General features: G+C 40.8%; 1 protein-coding gene across 1 annotated transcript in view; it reads left to right on the forward strand.

Moving 5' to 3' along the window:
- Positions 1-1,511: 1,511 nt before the first annotated feature.
- Positions 1,512-21,439, forward strand: part of prss16 (serine protease 16) — a 72,118-nt gene continuing 52,190 nt past the window's right edge. Inside the window, exons 1-4 of the mRNA XM_041205418.1 lie at positions 1,512-1,518; positions 2,690-2,811; positions 7,257-7,438; positions 19,435-19,667. Of these exons, the coding sequence (XP_041061352.1) occupies positions 1,512-1,518; positions 2,690-2,811; positions 7,257-7,438; positions 19,435-19,667 (544 nt within the window). The remainder of the gene's footprint in view (positions 1,519-2,689; positions 2,812-7,256; positions 7,439-19,434; positions 19,668-21,439) is intronic.

Consider the following 21,439-nt stretch of genomic DNA (forward strand, 5'->3'; position numbering starts at 1 on the left):
ATAATTGGGGGAAATAGCTGCTTATCCAGTACTGGATGTCAGATCAGCAGTCTGGTTATTTAACAATGGTGGAGGAGTTAAGCGAGATTGTGGTGAGGTAGAGCTGGGTGTCATCAGCGCACATGTAAAAGCTAAAGCTGTTGCCATGAGGCAGCATGTATGTGAGAAATAAGAAGGGGCCAAGGATAAATTCTTGGGGCACCAGAAGTTGTGGTGTGGGAGCAGGAAGAGAAGCCAATGCAGGCATTTCTCTGGTTGTGATTAGATAGATTTTAACAAAATGGAACCACATGAGAACAGTTCCAGCCAGCTGGATGACATTGGAGAGGTGTTGGAGGAGGGTGGTGTGGCCAACCATGTCAAAGGCAGCAGACAGCTTGAGAAGGATGAGGGGCGAAAGTTTACCTTTGTCACAGACATATAGGATGTCATTTGTGACTTTGATAAGAGCCGTTTCAAGACCTGATTGGAGGGATTTAAACAAGGAGTTCCGGGGAAGATGGGAACAGATTTGAGTGGCAAGATGTTCACAGACTTTGGAGAGGAAAGGGAGTTTGGAGATGGGGTGATAGTTTGCAGGGACGTGGGGTCAAGGGTTGCTTTTTTGTGGAGAGGGGTGGTGACGGCAGATTTAAAGGAGAGAGGGGCAACATCTGAAGAGAGACTTTCAGAAATGTGTGCCACAGAATTCAGAATGGCTCTTTCACATCACGGTGTAGTTGGTTGGCTCACTTCCAGCACATGCAAAGCACCCCCTGCTAGTTCCCCTCCCAGCACCTGGCACTGAATTTGTAGCCTTTGAAACCTAACTTAATCAGCACAATTTAACACACCCTTTGGATGCTATTTCCTGACTGTCCCCAAAACTGCAATGGTATCCTCATGTCATTTTCTTCTCCCCTTTTGCTTTTAATAGTCAACAAACTCTCAGTGAAAATTAAGAATAAATCATATTTTTAATCATTCAAAGTTACTACTAAAAATTTACACCAAAATATATTAACTGTTCATTCATCTTATTAAACTGTTTGTGGAACATTATAACATGTAAACTGGTTGCCCTGTTTCCTTTCTAATTGTAGCAGAATAGAACTGAAAAGCAGAAAAATTATATTAAACCTATATTGAACGTTGGTTAGATCAGACTTGCACTGCTGTATACTGTTCCCATCCTCACACAATGAAAAGGATATAGAGACACTGAAGAAGAATTATAAGCAATAAAACACCTGAGAGGTTTTTCCTGGTTATACTACCAGGAAAGCTTGAACAGGATGGGGCTCTTTTCTCCAGAAAAGAGAATGCTCAAGGGTGACCAAATTGGAGTTATGAAGGTTTTAACAGGGTAGACGTACAGAAGATTTTTGCATTTGTGGGGAGTCCAAAACTAAGGCCCATCAATACAAGATAGTCACTAATTAATCCAATTAAGAATTCAGGAGAAACATCTTTACACAATTGTGATTAGAATATGAAAGTTACTATTATGTAGGGTAGCTGAAGAAAATAACATGCTAGGTAAGTGAATGAGAGAAAGGAACAACAGGATGTGCAGATTGGGTTAGATGAAATAAGGAGAAGGCACAGACTGATAGGGCCAAATGGCTTGTTTCTGTGCTATAAATTCAATCTAAGTTCAGGATGCAGGGCCTGGTGGCCCAGCCTAAAGTCCATTGACTTTTGACTTTTGGCAGGACCAGATGATCCTGGCTGGGGGTGGGGGTGCGGGAGGGGAGGTGGGGCCTGAAAATCACGCCCTAATTCTATGTAATACATGACAACATTAGCTGCATTTCTAACAGTATTGCTTGTAAGATTTTCAGGACCTTCTAAGGATGTGTAAAAATGCCATATAAGTACAAATTATTTCATAATGGCCTTTTACAGCAGTCTCTTGATTTAGATCCCAGAAAATGGCCAGCTCAAAGCATTTATGGTAAATATGTTTTCAACAGGCTGGCAGCAGACTTAAAAACTCTGGGTCTGCAAATATGACTCTAATTTAGAATACCATGTGACCATGAACAAAATACACCACACTAAACAATAGGATATAATATTTTTAAAATCCGCTTGATTGCCTGTGAGGTAGCAGCAAAAGTGTTTACATTTGGTAATAACTAGACCACTACTGAGGAGTTAGGAGTTAAAGAAATAGTTGAAGACTGATCTTAAGATGTGCTCCATGAAAATCCATGGAGACTGTCACTTTCACTGTTGGAGCAAATGGGAAGAGGATTAGATTCCAAGTTTGAAGTCTAAATCTTATTTTTGGGAGGAGTAAAGGAGAATTATATGGGATATATCTAATGTGTCAGTGTTTTACAAACGCATTACTTATTCTTAGAACTTAATTCTAACAGCTTTGTGATGTCACTCAGTCAGTTGTGATGCCGAAGCAGTACAATTGTGATTATTACTTTGACTGCCAATTCTTCTCGGAGTGTTACGTTATTAATCACGAGTAGTAAGTTGAAATGAAAGTACACGATGCGGCTGCCAGATGTCACTATTCTAGCGTCCGCTGATCCAAATAGTTTTTGCTTTTCATCAGGTTTCATAATCATGATAAACGTCTCCATATAATGATTATGACCCTGACTTTGTAGTGCAGCTATAGTGGTGATGAGGATGACTCGTTTTGTGCTGTCAATTGTTCTTTTGGTTTCCTGTGAATGGTGTGCTTTAGGTTTTCATAAATCGAGGTACCTCAGAATTTTACGGCAGAGACCGCATTTTAGAGGTTCTGAGCAATGGTTCATCCAGAAACTGGATCATTTCAACGCCGCTGATGGGAGGGTTTGGAAACAGGTAATCTTTCTTGCATGAACGAAAGTATTTACTCATTCCAGAAGTACAGAGGATTTGAGTGAATAATAAATTGTCCAACGTATTCCAGTGGTTGTTCTCTGTTAAAAGATATACACATATCTACATATAAAATAGACTGTAAGGGGATACAGGATTTTCTGCGCTATATTTTCAAAAAAGTATCGCTGATTTTTAACAAAAGGCTTGTTACTATAATGTGGCAAGTCTTCAGTTCCCAGAATATTCTATATAATATATAGTCATGTGATTTAATCACCTATAACTCGGCTTTAACTTAATACAGCTTTATTGAAATAATAATGAAAATATACAAAAACTTGCTTTACAGAGCCTGTGTTATTGTTTTAACTGAGATTTTTCATAATTTCCACTATAAGATCTATCGGAGGCTAGGAATCCTGCAATAAGTAACTCACCTCCTGACTCCCCAAAGCCTGTGCACCATCTACAAGGCACAAGTCAGGAGTGTGATGGAATATTCCCCACTTGTCTGGATGAGTGCAACTCCAACAACACTCAAGAAGCTTGATACCATCCAAGTCAAAGCAGCCAGCTTGATTGGCATCCCTTCCACAAATATTCACTCTCTCCATCACTGACGCACAGTGGCAGCAGTGTGTACCATCTACAAGGTGCACTGCAGAAACTCACCAAACCTTAGACAGCATCTTCCAAACCCACAACCGCTACATCTAGAAGGACAAGGGCAGCAGACACATGGGGACATCACCACCCGGAAGTTCCTCTAAAACCACTCACCACCCTGACTTGGAAATATATCACCGTTCCTTCATTGTCGCTGGGTCAAAATCCTGGAACTCTGTCCCTAACAGCATTGTGGGTGTACCTACACCACCTGGACGGCAGTGGTTCAAAAAGGCAGCTCACCACCACCTTCTCAAGAGTAATTAGCAATTACATGCTGGTGTAGCCAGTGATTCCCACATCCCATGAATGAATAAAACAAAATATAAGGAAATAAGTTATTAAATTCTGCAATACAAGAATATTGGGCATGTGGTAATGTTGGTTATGCATGGTGCAAGTTCAGGATTGAGTAGCAGAAATCTAAGCCCTAATGAATAGTGCAGAGTTTTTTTTTATTGCCTTTGTGAATCCTGGAATACTTATGCATAAGTTTCCACCTAGGGCTTAAAGGGTAGAAAACATTGATAATTTGATAGTCAACTGCAAATGAGTCAAATTGTATTTTCTTGTTCCATTGTCTCCTGTGACCTTATCTCAAAATTGTTTTATACAGGAACACCGCATTTTAAGTAGTTGATAAGTTTCTGGAAACCATTACTTAAATTGATATGACTTATATATTATGACATTGCCGATGGCAAAGGCTAAGTTGTTCAAATCCCAGAGGGAAACTTGAAACAACTGTCATAGTCCATTTTTGCAATTTGTAATTTTGAGAAACAGACCTTGAATTCAGTAGGAATAAGACTGCCGAGCCTCTTGGTTTTTATATAAAACTAAATTAAACATTTAATAATTTAGAAACAAACTAAACACATACACGTGGCTACAAATTGCTATGATAATAACTTTTTAACAAATCCCCAAATTAATCAGCCCCAGGTAAATCTCCACTAAGGCAACAGTGACCCATATACTTTAAATAGACACCAGGAGAAGCAAATTTGACCTTATGAATTCCAAATGAGGTTCCTTCATAGCTTGGTTGGATGCATACAGGCTGGTTAGGTCTTAAATGCCTCTACCTTACACACACAAACTCTTTTGTTTATATACCTAGCTTTCCCTTTGAATGCAAATTTTCCAATGTATCACTAGGTCTTTTGAACTTCAGCTCTTCCAACAATAAAACCCCTTTCATAGCACCAATTTTATTAGTAAGCTGAAAAAATAAACACATTGTTTGGCTTCTTCTAGCTAGGTACAAGATTTTACCTGCAGTCTTGAATGGTTTATAAAACAAATGTAAATGAACACTTTTCCTTACTATTCTCCTGACTGTTCACCCAATTAACATCTCAAAACTACTATGCACCAAAGCATCCAGACTAGCTGGTTTTAATCCAGTTAAGACATGCACAGACACAAACCTAGACAAAGACCTCCCACTTGAATTCTATTTTAAAAAATAATTTCCAATAACATTATACACATTAATATCGCTTCGTGACATAGATCAAAGCAAATTTTCCCATTTAAACTTATATAATACCAGGAGATGCATTTTCAACCCAAGATTTTCGGCCTCAATATATCATATAAACATGAAATATGCTTCATTTATAAGCCAAATATAAACAAAACACAATGCACAATACACAAAAACAAGTAGCAGTCACATCAATGAGGTTGGAAGGAGTTACTCGGAGATGGAAGGTGGAGGATTTTCTTCTGTCTCGTGTTTTGGTAGCCAAGCCTGTTTAAAGAATGCTCAACTAAGCTGTTATGCTTTTGCTTAACCTGGTACAACTCCCTGTAGCAGCTGATGACCTTTTTAACTCTCTCTGCTGACCTTTAAACTTCTTTCCAAATAGGAATTATTATCTTCAAAAAATTTCAATCAATGAGTTTGAAAGCCTCTAACATGCATTGCATTGTTGGTTGCTTGCTTTGGAATACTTCCTCCTCTTCACCTTTCCCTGATACCACTCGTTTCTACTGAAGCTGCATCAGCTCCTTGTTGGCCATAGGACTCCAGCACCTTCTCTTCATTATCTTGATCAACTTCAGAAAATCCTACCTTGTTGACCATGTCTTGACAAATAGATTCAATAGGCTCGTTGAAGCTGCAGAAGTCATGAACACCTTCAAGAAACACCACTTATACCAAACACCACTTATGGTTGACTGTTTTACCTCCTTCCAAGCATTTGCAATGTTGTTAATTGCCTGAACAATGTTGTAGTCATGCTAGAACTTGGGTATTGTCAGCTTGATGAGTTGTGTGAAGTCGCACACAGGTAGTAAGTAAGCCTTGAACATGGCAGTATTACCAAGAAGCGGTGTGTTTAGGAGATATTCTACATGGACTTCTTTGGAGAGTTCATTCAAATTCGAACAATGTCCTGGCCAAAAGTTACAAATTTGGCCACTAGCTTTTATCTTATCTTTGTTCTTCTTGATGGTGTACATAGTCATTAGTGGAAGGCCAAGTGAATTTGCTATAGTTACTGCCTTCTCATCAGTGTCATCATGAATTTCTGTTCCAGAGTAATGGTTTCGTCTACCTTTTGGTAGTAGTGGAATCCGTTTTTTTATTCATTCGTGGGATGTGGGTATCGCTGGCTAGGCCAACATTTATTGCTCGTCCCTAATTGCCCTTGTTCAATTAAGAGTCAACCACATTTCTGTGGGTCTGGAGTCACATGTAGGCCAGACACGTAAGGACATCAGACTTCCATCCCTAAAGGATATCAGTGAACCAGATGAGTTTTTACGACAACGGTTGCCATCAGACTTTTAATTCCCAATTTTTATTGAATTCAAATTTCACCATCTGCCATGGTGGGAGAGCATTACCCTGGGTTTCTGGAATACTAGTCAGTGACAACACCGCTATGCCACCACCCGCTTGTTACTTCATGTTTGCTGGCCATCTTGCAAACTTTACTCACATATTACAGGGTAAAATTATGATGCAACATAAAGCAACACCAGGTAATGTACCAGCTTAACATAACTTGGATCATTCACACATATGCAGAATCTTGTTAGTTGCTCACCTTCTCAACCTCTCCATGGACATGTGCAGAATGTTGCAGGTATTGAACAGTGGACCAAAGGCCCAATTGAGCACTCTGTGCCAAGTCCAGGATCTTTTTAACTCAGTCCATAATAAGGAAAGGTATCGATTACTTTGGCCAGCTGCTTTATAATGGGGTAAGCAGTACACACAGCAAATACATTGGTAGTAACTTGTTAACTTAATAAGAAAACTATGCTACTTGAGATCTCTTAAAATGGTGTATTGGTGTACTAACGTTACAAAGGCTCACAATGACAGTACAATTAGCCAAAAATCCAGTTTTGTCCATCTCCAAAGGGTAGCATACAGGAGCACCTTTTAAACCATTGTGGCAGCAGTATCAGGTAATTGCCTATATGTAATTATGTGAACATTTGTATGACTGATGTGCTTAATATGCTTGAGGGTACAGTGTCTTGGCCAAGCCATTTGGTTATGACTGTTCTTTTTTAGTTGGAATAATCTACCATAAAATAACAGGAGTCTACTTCCAAGAGACTGACTGTCGTAGTTATGACTTATTGCTGTTATTGGTGATGATGCAAAATGTTGGTCTAGTTTCTTGGTCTTTCGTTCAGTAATTAATTTTAGAATTTAATATTTTTGAAGTAATAATGAGTGTACATTTAGAGTAAATTTCAAATAAATATGACAAACCAGTACTAGTTCATCTTTGCTTTTATTTTCCCAGAGATTTTATATCAACGATACATTTTATCAGACTGGGGGTCCTGTCTTTCTGATGATTGGTGGAGAGGGAACTGCAAACCCTGCATGGATGGACTATGGTGCCTGGTTAACATTTGCAGAAAAGTTAGGTGCCCTCTGTATACTTATAGAGCATCGATTTTATGGAAAAAGTCAGCCAACAATGTAGGTTTAAGACGTTGTGCTTGTTTTATTTTTTAACTATTTTTATGATATTTGGGTAAAATTCCCCTTTTACTTTGTATTTTTAGCTTTTCCATTTGCCTGGTCGGACAGCTGAGCTGATGGGATTATACAGACTGCTTCCAGGTGATCACAAGTATCCCTGGAAGTTAGCTAGCTCCTGGGGTCCACCAGGCACCACATGGTCATTGTTGTCTCTTCTGACTTGTACTCCCTCCATTTTTCCTCAGCTGTTGAATGCCACAGTCCTTGCTCTGCATCGTCCTGTGTAATTTAGTTGAGATCAAGCATTAAGTGGAAAAACAAATGCAATTAATGCCCATACTGTAATACTTTTAGTGTATTATTATTCAAGCACTACAGTGCTATATTTCATATTCTTCACCTGACACCTTCTTATTCTTTTATTTTTAAAGTAGTAATGCATTCTTTCTACCTGTGTTAATCATGTATGCTGTGCTCCTGAGGTAATCAAGAAAGGCAATTCTTTCACTTTTTCCATTAGATTTTGGAGAGAAACGTGACAGAATGGAAGTGGTGCAGTAACTGTTGCATGAGTGACTTGCATAAATGAACTTCAAACCATTTTAATTCACTTGAATCAATGCCTTTCTGAACATGTATTCCCAGTCTTACAACTGCTATTATATCTTAATGACAAGAATTGCAGCTTGGATTATTTTGATTGAATGTCAAGATCGTAAGATAATCCATGAAAGTGGAAGGCCAACTGGTGCATCTTAATTTCTCTATCATTGCTTCATCCAAATGACCTGGATTTTGCTCTCCATGGCGAAGGATCAGCACTTGCTGTTCAGCTCGCTAATAGCTTCCCACATACCTCTTGCAGGCTTGCCAGCAAAGATTTTCTTTAAGTCAATGGTTGTCCATCTAGGGTCTATGAATCGCGGAGATGGGGGTTGGGGGCGGGGGGAGGTGGGTGGTTTGCGGTGGGATGCTTGAACATGCTTGAAAAACTCAGCACGTCTGGCAGCATATGTGGAGAGAGAAACAAAGTTAATGTTTTAAGTCCATATGAGTCTCCTTCAGAGCTAAAGAGAAGTATTCTTTTTCTGTTTTTATTTCAGATTTCCAGTATTTTGCTTTTATTCTATTGGCTTTGTTGACTGCTACTCTGTACTACTGGGTGTGTTGATTATCCCAGTTGATGAAGATTCTCTGGCCTCTTTCAACTACTCTCGCTCACTCACTCATTTTTTCAGAACCGCTTCAACCAATTCAGGGTCAAGGGGAGTCGGAGCCTATCCCGACAGGCTGTGGGCATTGGTCGGGGTACACCCAGGACCAGTCCATCACAGGGTACACACAAACAGACAGACACACACACTGGGGGAAAATTTACTGCAGCCAATCCATCTGACCAACACGTCTTTAGATAGTGGGATGAAACCTAAAATCCATGCACACATGGAGAGAACCTGCAAACTCCACACAGACAGACACCTGAGGTTAGGATTGAACCCAGGTCCCTGGAGCCGTGTGGCATCTCTCAACTACCTCCTCATCTATTTCAACATTATTCATTGTGTGTTTATGTTGCCCATTTTCCTTCCCATGTGTTTTACTTTAAATTTGTTTGTGTTAGATTTCACCTACCATTATTCTGCCCACTTAGATATTTTGATAACTCAAGCAGGAATTTCTGACCTGAATTGGTTATTGTGTGGAGAAAATTGTGACCAGAAACATTTCATCAGTACAGACATAAGACAATTTTGTGCCCTTGTAACATGTGGAGTATCCATATTCATAAATAAAATTTATAATTTTATAATTTAAAATTGGACACAGCAAAAATAATTGTCATGATGTTAATAGTTAAAACAGAGTGCAGCTGAGCTAGCTGAGTGAAGACTTGGAGTTTGGTGAGAGGGGGAGTTTGGTGTAGGGGGAAGAAGATGTTTGTTTCCTTTTTCTATCTTTCTCACCCCACAGGAATTGGTTTTTGCTCTACTGTAGGGAAAGGAGCTAGCTGTTTGGTGAGTATCTGGTAAGTAGATAATTTCTATTCTATCCCTAAAGTTTAAAATAGCGCATAAATTGGTGGCAAAGTTAATAAAATATATAAGAGAGCAACATAAATAAGTGATTAAAATAATTAAGTAATTATTTAAAACACATTAAAGTGGTAGTACAGATGATTATTCAAGGCTGCAGCGTATGGGAGCTCATATGTGATTTGCAGTAAGTGCTTGCGGCTTGACGAACTTCGGCTCAGAGTCATTGAGCTGGAGGCTGAGCTGCCCACTCCACGACACGTCAGGGAGGGGGAAAGTTACCTGGGGGCAGTCACACCACTTAGGATAGAGTCTTCTGATTTGGTCAGTGGTCAGGGACAGGAGGGTGTGGCTACGAGTGAGGCAGAGGGCAGGAGTGTAGGAGTGTGAGGCTTTGCAATTGTCCAGCAGGTTTGAGGTTCTCTCAGCTTGTTTGGATGAGAGCAGGGGCTGCAGGATGGATGAGCAAACTGACCATGGCACCATGGTACAGGAAGCCATTGAAGTAGGGGGAGCAAAAAGGAATGTAGTGGTAGTGGGGGACAGTATAGTGAGGGAGATTGACTCTGTTCTCAGCAGCAAAGAGCAAGAGTCCAGGTGGCTGTATTGCCTGCCCGGTGCCAAGGTTTGGGATATCTGCTCAGAACTGGCGAGGAATTTGCAGTGGGAGTAGGAGGATCCAGTGTCACGGTCCATGTAGATACCAAACGACATTTGCAGGATGAGGAAGGAGTCTCTGCATAGTCAATATGAAGAGCCAAGTTAAGAAGCAGAACCTCAAAGGTAATAATTTCTGGATTTTTACCTCAGCCACATGCAAACTGGCATAGGACAAATAAGATTAGAGAAATTAATGCGTGGCTGAAGGATTGGTGTGGGAGGTGGGTTCTGGTTTGTGGGGCACTGGCACCAGTATTGAGGAAAGTGGGATTTGTACCATTGGGATGGTCTGCACCAGAACCATGCTGGGGCTGGTATCCTCACAAGCCGCATAACTAGGAAAGTAGAGAGGGTTTTAAACTGTATAGTGGGGGCAAGGGATCAAATTTGGGAAGATGTGTTAAACCAAAGAGTAGAGACAAGGCAAAAGGGAAAGATATTAAAATAGGAAATGATAAACAGACTGTGACAGGAAGGGACAGAGAATACAATTATAAGAGTAAATCAGCAGATAAAGCTAGATGCTACAAAAATAATAAAAGGACAAAACTACAGGCTCTGTATCTAAATGCACATAGCATTAAAAACAAAACTGATGAATTGTTTGCGCAAATAGGAATAAATAAGTTTGATCTGATAGCAATTACAGAGACATGGCTACAGGATGACATAGGTCAGAATTTTCTGTTCGGGGTGCAGGCATGGGCCTCGCACACCAACACATAAAATGATGCACGGTGACGGGGGACCTGCATCCCAATGTCACCATGCATCATGCCAATTTATCATTCGACGGGCACGTACCAGAGTTGGCTGCGCGCCCACCGAACTGTCAAAGGCCTGTTAAGGCCATTAAAAATCTAATTAACCAATTGGACAGGGCTGCCCATCCAACCCTAAGGTTGGCGGGCAGGTGAAGAACCCAGGGGGCCTTCGCATTTTTCATGAAACCTCATCCACGGGCGGGATGATGTGTCATGAAGGGTTTATTAAATTAATAAAAATTTTTCAAACATTTTATAAACATATCCCAGTTCATGTGGCACTGTCATATGGGGACATGTGTAAATGATTTTCAACTTTCTTTATTTTAAACTTTAAAACTGAAGTTAATCTCCCTGAGGCCTCAGGAAGATTTCTGCACTCTTTTGCTTACATGCACGAAAGAGCGCAGACCCCAACTCTCCCTCCTCGCCCTGCCCAAACAGGTACCGCTGAGTGCTACCGGGCATGCGTCACACTGGGTGGGCCTTAATTGACCCACCACATAAAATGGCGGCACGCAGCTGATCACGAGTGCCAATTGGCTTCATGCCTGCTCCCAACCGGCCCACCCGACAGGGAGAAAATTCTCCCCATAGACTGGGACCTAAATATTGAACGGTACATGACATTTAGGAAGACCAGGAAGTTAGGAAAAGGTGGAGGGGTAGCTCTGTTAATTAATGATGGTATTTAGCACATTAGAGAGGGATGACCTAAGTTCAGGAAACCAGGATGTAGAAGTAGTTTGGATTGAGATGAGAAATGACAAAAATAAGAAGTCATTTGTGGGAGTTGGCAGGCATCCTAACTGTAATTACGTGGCAGGACAGAGTAGAAAAGAAGAGATCATGGGAGCTTGTCAGAAAGGTACAGCATTAATCATGGGGGATTTTAATCTACATATATACTGGAAATATCAGGTGGGCAAAGGTAGTGTAGATGAGGAATTCATAGAATGTTTTCAGGATATCCCTTAGAACAGCGCATTCTGGAGTCAATCACAGAGCAGGCTACACTAGACCTAGTATTAAGCAGTGAGATAGGATTAATTGACAACTTCATAGTGATGGCACCCCTAGGTAGCAGTGATCATAATATAGTTGAATTTTACATTCATTTTGAGGAAGAAACAAGTGCGTACAAGACTAATACTTTAAACTTAAATAAGGGCAATTATGAGGGCATGAAAGCAAAGCTAGCTAAAGTGAAGTGGAAAATGGGGTTAAGAGGTAAGTCAATAGAGGTTCAGTGGCAGACATTTAAAGGGATATTTCAGAATATACAGAATATATACATTCCAATGAGGAAGAAAAATTCCAAGGGGAGGGCCCATCATCCATGGTTAACTAAAAAAGTTAAAGACAGTATCAGACTTAAAGAAAAAGCATATAATTACACAAGTTAACAGGAAACTGCAAGTAGGCATAAATGGGTCTTTTTCTAGTTGGCAGGAAGTGACGAATGGTGTGCCACAGGGATCAATACTGGGGCCTCAATTTTTTACGATTTATATAAATTACTTGGATGAAAGGACCAAAGATAGGTAAGAAAGTACGGGCAAAATTTTGCCCTTGGTGGGCGGCCGGGCCCCACCGGCTCAGTGACGGGCGGGCAGCTGAACCCTACTGCCAAAACGGGGCCCACTGCCGCTTTGAGTGGGCGAGCCAATTAAGGCCCGCCCAGACACCTGCCCGACAGAAAACATTATGCGCTATGCACTTCCTGTGCAGTGGGGGGAGGAAATCCCCAACTGTCAAAGTGCACTCTTCCGCGCATGCACGCAAAAGAGCTCACTGCTCCCTGAGACCAAGTGCTGTCTCAGGGAGATTACTGACATGTAAAAAAACTCCAAAAATAAAAAATTATTAAAATTATTAACATGTCCCCCTCATGTGACAATGTCACACGAGATGGGACATATTAATAAGAAATACATAAACTTTATGAAACTTTTTAAAAACGGACATGAAACCCCATCCCGCCAGTGGATGAAGTTTCATGAATAATCAGGAGCCCGCTGGGGCTCCTGGCCTGCCTGCCAGCCTTTCTTTAACAATCTTAATAAGCCTGTCAATGGCCTTAATTGACCATTGACAGGTCAGCGGGCGGACAGCTGATTTCACTGTCCACCCACCTTCCTGAAAATTTAAATGGACCGAGATGACGTAGTTGGCCCCACCCCCAAATTGCCAATGGAAAATCCTGGCCTAAGTTGTGAAAAGGTCATAAGGAGGCTACAAAAAGATATAGATAGGTTAAGTGAGTGGGCAAAGATCTGGCAAATGGAGTATAATGTGGGCAAATGTGAAATTGTTCATTTTGGCAGGAAGAATAAAATCTAAATGGTGAGAGATTGCAGAGCTCTGAGATTCAGAAGGATTTGGATGTCCTAGTGCATGAATCACAAAAGGCTATAATGCAGGAACAGCTAGAAATTTGGAAAGCTAATAGAATGTTATCATTTATTGTGAGGGGAATTGAATACAGAAGTAGGGAGGTTATGTTTCAGTTGTATGGGGCAGTGGTGAAACCACATCTGGGGTATTGTGTACAGTAGCGGTCTCCTTATTTAAGGAAAGATGTAACTGAGTTGGAAGCAAGTTGTCTTATAAGGAGTTGTTTTATGAGCAAAGATTGGACAGGTTAGGCTTGTATCCACTGGAATTTAGAAGAGTAAGTGGCAACTTGATTGAAACCTTTAAGACTCTGAGCAGTCTTGACAGGGTGGATGTGGAGAGGATGTTTCCTCTTGTGGGAGAAACCAGAACCAGGGTCACTGTTTAAAAAAGGGATCATTCATTTAAGATAGAGATTAGGAGAATTTTTTCTCTCAGAGGGTTGTGAGTCTTTGGAACTCTCTTCCTTAAAAGGCGGGGCAGATGCAGAGTCTTTGAATATTTTTAAGGCAGAGCTAGATTGATTCTTGGTGAAAGGGGGTAGGCAGGAATGTGGGGTTGAGGTTACAGTTAGATCAGCCATGATCTTATTGAATGGCACCGCAGGCTCGAGGGACCGAGTGGCCTACTCCTGCGCCTAATTTGTATGTTCGTATATCCGTATGTTCCTATAGTTGGCAAAAAGCAGTCAGTATAAGATATTCAAGAAGAAAAGCAAAAAACAAGTGACACACTTCCAGTTTCAGAATTGTATGAGAAAGGCAAAAATGACTTAGATTTTAGTCATGATAGCTGTAGTAGTACAAGACAGAATGATATGGAACTGGGGTGACATGGAGAAAGCTTTTTCGTAGAACAAGTGGCTAGGTTCTCAAATGCACTGACTGAGAGTGTGGTGGAGGCAGGGTCAATAGAAGCTTTCAAAAGGAAATTGGATCATTATTTGAAAAGGAAAAATGTGCAGGGTCACAGGGAAAAGGCTAATTGCTCTTTCAGAGGGCCAACACAGACATGACAGGCCAAATGGCCTCATTCTGCGCTGTAACCATTCTATTCAATGAACCTATGTACTATACAAGAGACCATGTGAGTTGCATACATCATGTACAACTTGGGTGTTTCTGTTCTCTCTGTGTCTTCTGCAGTCCTTGGGATGAAGAAGTTTTCCTGGTGCAATGCTACTACTGTAATAAGGTTAGAATCAAACTCTAGTGTGATAGTTTCAGAGGAAAATCATTGCTTAACGGAAACTAATAAATATAAAAATAAACCATTCATTCTTCAAAAATTAACAAATCTGCTGTAGGAGGCCTGAGTGAGATGGACAGGCATTCTGAATGGCTAGGATTCAAATATTATTTAAAAAGCATAACAGGTATTCTTGTTTCTTTATTATATGTATTTTTTGGAATGTGGGTGTTGCTGTCATAGCCAGAACTTATTGTTCATTCCAAATTGACCTTGTGAAAACATTCCTTAAAACCCACCTCTTTGTCCAAGCTTTTGGTAATCTGACTAACTTTAGCTCATGTGGCTCAGTGTCTTACTTGCTTTGATAAAGCTCCTGTGAAGTGCCTTGATGCTTTATATTCCATCAAAGGTGCTATAGAAATATGAGATGTTGATGTTGTTGAAATCCATGTGTTAGGTATACCCACAGTGCTGACAGGCAGGGAGTTCCAGGATTTTGAGCCAGCGATGAAGAATGAACGAAAATATATATCCAAGTCCAGATAGTGTATGACTTACAGGGGACCTTGCAGGTTGTGGTGCTCCCATGCACCTGCTGTCCTTGTTCTTCTGAGCGGTTTTGGGTTTAGAAGATACTGTTGAAGGAGCTTAGGTGAGTTGCTACAGTTGATCTTGTAGATGGTACACATTATAGTCATGGTGCACCGGTGGGAGTTAATGTTTACGGTGGTGGCTGGAGTGCCAGTCAAACAGGCTGCTTTGTCTTGGATTGTGTTGAGTTTCTAGAGTGCAAATGACAAGTATTCCATCACACTCCTGACTTGTGCCTTGTGAGTGATGGAGAGGCTTTCGGCAGTCAGGAAGTGCAGAATTCCCAGCCTTTAACTTGTATTAGTAGCCAAAGCACCTAACCAGTTATTCCAGTTGAGATTCTGCACTATGGTGACCCCCCCAGGATGTTGATGGTAGAGGACACAATGATGGTGGTACTTCTATTCAACGTTAAGGAGAGATGGTTAGGGTCCATCTTAAAAACAGAAAACTTTGGAAATACTCAATAGGTCAGACAGCATCTGCAGAAAGAAGGACAAAGTTACAGTTCCGGTTGATGGTTTATCATCAGAACTGGAAAGATTTAGAGATATAACAGGTTTATAGCAGGTTAAGAGGCGGGGGAAGAGAGGGGAATGAAGAATAAAAGGGGAGATCTGTGATAGGTTAGAAGGCAGGAGATATTAAATAACAAAAGAGGATGGTGCAAGGCAAAAAAGAAGTGGTAATTGGACAAATAAAGAAACAAAAAATGGGTCTAGAGAAGGTGTTATAATGCTAAGTAATTTAACTAATAGCAATTATAACATAATTGAGTTCAACATAATGTTTGAAAGGAAGAATCGGGAAACAACTACCAAGATTCTAGATTTAGGGAAGGCTGATACCAATGAGACAGTGCCATGAAAAGTGACAGAAGAGAGAGAAGGGAGGTGTTCATGAAAGAATTTAATTAGATACAAAACCAGTTTTTACCTCTTAAGGGGAAAGAGTTCCATTAGCCTAAAAAGGCAGCAATGGATGATTAAAGGGTAAGCGATAAAAAAAACTAAAGTAAAAAAAATACGAGAATGCAGAATTTAGCACTGTTCCTGAAAATAGAAAGATACAAGGAACACCAAAGGGTGGCAAAAGAGATAGTGGGCAGAATTTGATGGCCTTTATATTTTTTAGGAAACCTCATCCACAAGCAGGATGATGTTTCCTTAAGCAAATAAACGTTAAATAAAAACCTTATTTTGGAAGTAAAAACATGTCCCATCTCATGAGGGGGCATGATTTTTAAAATTTTTACCGTCTTTATTAATTTTTTTAAAAAGCACTCCGTGCCTCAGAGAGATTGAAGTGCTCTTTCACGCGAATGCACAAACTGCCACCAGGCCCCGCTCACCCTCCTGCCCCTGCCCACACAGGTAGTGCTGAGTGCTGCCGCTCGTCATCCACGCAGGGCAGGCCTTAATTGGCCCACCCGCATGAAATCGGGGTGCGGAGCCGATCACGGGCAGCAGTCAGCTTCCCGACTGTCCCCGCTCGCTCCCGCCTAGCCTGCCTGACGAGGGAAACATTCTGGCCAGTGAGAATTATGAAAAGGGACTGTGGAAATAAACTTGCAAAATCAACATGAAAAGTTTTACAAGTATGGAGGAAGAGGGTGCTCAGAGTAATGTAGGCCCCTTGATAACTTGTTAATGAAAATAAAGAAATGGCGAACAGGTTGAATAATTAATTTGGACCAGATTTCCATGCCTCTGTCTGTGTTGAAACAAAGATGGGCAAGTTTCTAAAATGGTGGGTGGGACCCAATTCCCATATTCACACCCTCATTCCTGTCGCTGGCAATTTTTAACGGCATGGCGAGGATACAGATAATGAGCCCACACAAAACTCTCCCAACCTTGCCAGCTTCATTGCGGGGGTGGGCATTTCAGACCCCCAACAATATTGATGGAATCAGACCAGCTTCTGAAGGAGACACGGTCACAGCATCTCAGAGATGTCGTGGATCATGGGTGATCCCTTATCTGAGTCAGGAACCTTTTTACAGGTAAGCTCAAAAGGTATTGACAATCTCACATATCGTAATGTAATACTGATTGATAAGTTAACTATGCTTTAAATGCAGTGATTAATTTTTTTCGTATGACTAGGGAGGCAGTTATAGTTTGATGTCAAGGTTAGCAATGCATTCAATGGCTTCAGGTGACACAATACGAATGGTTGTGGTGTCACCAGGAATGGATCTCTCAAGTTCAGTATATGGGCAATAGTTTGATGTGGATTGCCACAACCACAATTTGCACTGTTCCTCATATTCCACTTGTGAAGCAAATGGCCAAATCTTCCCCAGCCCATCTTCAAATGGTTGAGGGTTATCCAGATTTTCCATGAAGGATTGAAACCCCTGGGAGTTCACTACTCGAGTCAGTCACCAGGTTGCAATTGGTGATGTTTGCAGTCAACCAGGAGGCGAGCCATCAAGAGGTGGAGCTGTCATCAGTTTGTAGGGTGTGGAGTATGCTCCAGTCGCAGCTACAGGAATTTGACAGGTGCGCAGTTTTTTTTTTGAGGTCCTATTTTGGTTAGCTGTCAGCCATTTGGTGTTCTTTGAGGAGGATATCTTCCCTGTGGATATCAGGAGGTTTAATGTGTGCTGGCAGTGATTAATTATAAGGCTTTGTTCTTAAAAGGTAAGTGACCATTAAATTGACCATCATTGTGGATGTGGTGAAGTGTTCAAATGCATTAGATAAAGTACTCTTCTTCATTGATATTTGCCACTGTCAGTGTTCCCCGGTGATTTAATCTTTTCTTTGACTGATAGCTCAAACGCCTGTTCCCCTGCTTTTAACCTGGAACAGATGGCTGAGGCCTTTCAAAGACTTCAAAGGCCTTAATGTATTTGGCCGTAGGGACTTTCTTTATGTAGCTGTGCAATAGAATCTCATTATGAATGTTTGGCTGAGCTCCAAGCCTATGATTGGATTCAGCTCAGCAGATTTTCTTGACACAGCTGTCGAGGGGGACTGTGAATTTGTTTATCTTTACATTTTTATAGCCACTTAAAAGAACTATGTTTCTGAAGTGAATGTTTATTTACCTTGACAATTTCATGAGCATCTCAAAGATTCCGAATGTTATTATAGGGCTCAAAGAGTCCTGTATATAGTGGATAATGGGTGAGTGGGCATGGGGGATGAGTAGGTGAGTGGGCATGTGGGTGAGGGGGCTGGGGAGAATGGGAGGGGGTCTCATATTGATCAACCAAACTGGGCTGCTGTCCCAGGGAACTGAGGCAGACTTTTTAAACTGTCCACCTCGGCATCTGACTGCATCCATTCCTGTCTTGGGCCTGTTTTTGGAAGCGGTGACCCCGACTCCTGCCTGCACCTCACCACCCCATGTTAAAAATAATGTGGGCAGGCACTGCTGGGCAGAAAGTAGGATTACAGTGTTGGGAAATGGCCCAACTCATGATTCTTGCCTCAAGGCTGAAAATCTGGACTTTGAGTCAGTATTTAACTGTAGACGAAGAGGTCTGCAAGTCAGAGATTGCAAAGAAAATAATATTGTATCAGGTACAAGGACTCACCAAAATTAACAAATAACAGTAACAAAGAAAATATTGGCAGTGAGAAGTGACAAATCCCCAGGACCAGATGGTTTCAGTCCCAGGAATTTAAAGGAAGCAGGTGAGACCATTCCATAGGCCCTAACTGTAAGTTTCCAAAGTTCTCTCAATTTGGCAACCATTCCTTTAGATTGGAAAATTGTGCATTTCACTCTGCTATTTAAGAAAGTTGAGAGGAAAACTGTGGAATTATAGACCAGTTAGCCTAACATCTGTTGTCTGAAATTACTATGGTCTATAATTAAAGATAGAGTGACTGAATATCACAAAAATTTTCAGCTGATCAGAGAGAGCCAACAATGACTTGTAAAAGATAGGTCACACTTGATGAACCTGTTTGTGTTCTTTGAAGAGGTGACTAAAGACCTGGACAGTGGAAAGCCTATGGGTGTTATTTATATTGTCTTCCAGAAGGCATTTGGTAAAGTAATTTTGGTAAAATAAGAATCTTAGCAAACATTGAAGCAAGTTATTGACTTCATGAAGAAATTGAACAGCAGGAAACAGAGTGTAGGGACAATGGGCAGGCACTCTAATTGGTAGGATGTTACTAGAGCTGTCCTACAAGGATTTGTGCTGGTGCCTTAACAATTCACCATGTTTATTGCTGAATTAAATGATAGGATAGAAAATCGCATGTCTAAATTTGCCAATGACACAGTTGGACAGGGTTGTAAACAATGTCAATGAAAACATAAAATTGTCCTAATTCAGATCCTATAATCCTACATTAACCCTCATGCTGTGTTTGTTGAAATTTTCTTCAAGGGATTTGAGCATTTCAAATCTTCAATACCTCCGTTCTGATCAGGCGCTCGCAGACCTTGCCCACTTTCGGGCTAAGGTGGATGTGAAAATGAACCTTACCCTTAACAAGTGGATTGCTTTTGGAGGTTCTTATCCAGGATCCCTTGCAGCGTGGTTTAGACTGAAGTACCCACATCTGGTCCATGCTGCCGTTGCATCCAGTGCACCAGTGCAAGCTGTCGTCAACTTTCCGGGTGAGTGCTGTCATGCCATTATCCAAGCTATAAGTGTTGCATCTATTTCTTCACTACTCTCCTAAGGAAGCTGACTCCAAACAAAGGTAAAAATTAAGAACAGGAACCCTGATTGTTTTTTTTTCCTTATTCAGCACGGAGTAGTTTTCAAACCTGGGACCTTTTAACCTGTGTAATTGAGTACCACACATGTGTTGCATTTACCCATTATGCCACTAATTGAGCTGCTGTTTCAATGTCTCCCCTTTCAGACATAAAGGATTCCAGGGCACTATTTGAAAAAGAGCAGGGAGTTTTCCTGATGTCCTGACCAACATTTATCCCTAAACACACAGGCAGGTTTAATAGATCTGATGGGCTTTTCCTGCCGATCAATTTTGTATGTTTGTAAACCAACATCTGAAACTGATCTGGTCACTAACGTCATTGCTGATTGTGAGAGTTTGCTGTGGGCATATTGGCTGTCGTATTTCTATCGTTACAATAGTAACTGCATGTCAAAAGTGTTTAATTGACTAGAAGTCATGTAAAATGTGAGACAAATGCAAGTTTTTTCTTTTTCTTTTAAATTGAAAACTTGCTGCTCATTGCTGCTATCTTAAATGGATCTGAAATAGCACAGTGTAACTCGTTATGTAATATTGTGCAAATGATTAGCTACAGTATCAGTTTACAAGATATATATATTAGTTATTTCAGAAGTGTCTTTATGTCTCTGTGTAGCACATGTTTATTATGCTTGCAGCTTCCTCCTTTATCCTCAGTAGCAGTATATAGTGTGTGGTGAGGTTATGGTCTTCCTGACTGAGTGGTGAGAAGGTGGAGTTGTGACTCCTCCCACGTCAAGTAGGGGAGGAGGAAGTTAGGTATATAAAACAAACTTCAGAAAGTTATTTTGTGTGAGGACAGAGAAAGAGAGGTATAAAAAAACAAGTAGAGCACCAGTTGCTGATTTTACTCGTTATTTTCAAATACACTGTGTTAAAATGAGTCCTTTGTTATCTGATGCATTTGTGTTCAAATATACAACCAAGCATGTATAGATCTTTGTCCAGCACAGGAAATTGGACTTCAATCAGGTAGCGTAAATGGGATACGACTTAGCTGGAACCCATACTGCAGTTGCTGATCTCAGTTTGGTAGCAGCAATATGACCAGAGTTTCAGTATTAGCATTACTGCCTTGACAAGTGCTGTTGTGTTAACTTGAAAATATTCAAAATATATTCAAAAATATTGACATTTGTTTTTTATTATTATCTGAATTTAAGTGAGCCTGCTGGTATAAATATATTCCCATTTATATCTCACTAGAAATTGTATTGGGTAGACATAAGGTTAACGCATTACCTCCAGACACCAAGGCCTGATTTTTTATCTGCACAAAAATGCTAACAGAGGCTCAAATCGGGAAATCCCACCCCTGAACCTGGACTCTGACAATTTTTGTTGGGGGTGGCGCGGTGGTGCAATGCGAACAGGTTCTAAGATGTACACCTGTGGTTCATGAAGGCAGATGCCCATATAAATCAGCAGCTGCCTTCATTCATGTGATTTCTGAAACCTGAAGTGTACAGATTAGACCTGGTAGGAGCAGGTCTGAACCCTGTGGATATGCTTGGATAAACTTTTGGAGAGGTAAGGTATCCCTTTGGATATGGTTCCAGGGCATCTTTGGGGGAGATAAGGCACCTTTTGGGACAGGCCAAGTACCCTTTTGGACATGTTAGGTGCCTTTTGGGATTGTTAAAAGTAGATATGGTTGTAAAAAGT

This window comes from Carcharodon carcharias, chromosome 2 (assembly GCF_017639515.1).
Source record: "Carcharodon carcharias isolate sCarCar2 chromosome 2, sCarCar2.pri, whole genome shotgun sequence".
Taxonomy (NCBI): domain Eukaryota; kingdom Metazoa; phylum Chordata; class Chondrichthyes; order Lamniformes; family Lamnidae; genus Carcharodon; species Carcharodon carcharias.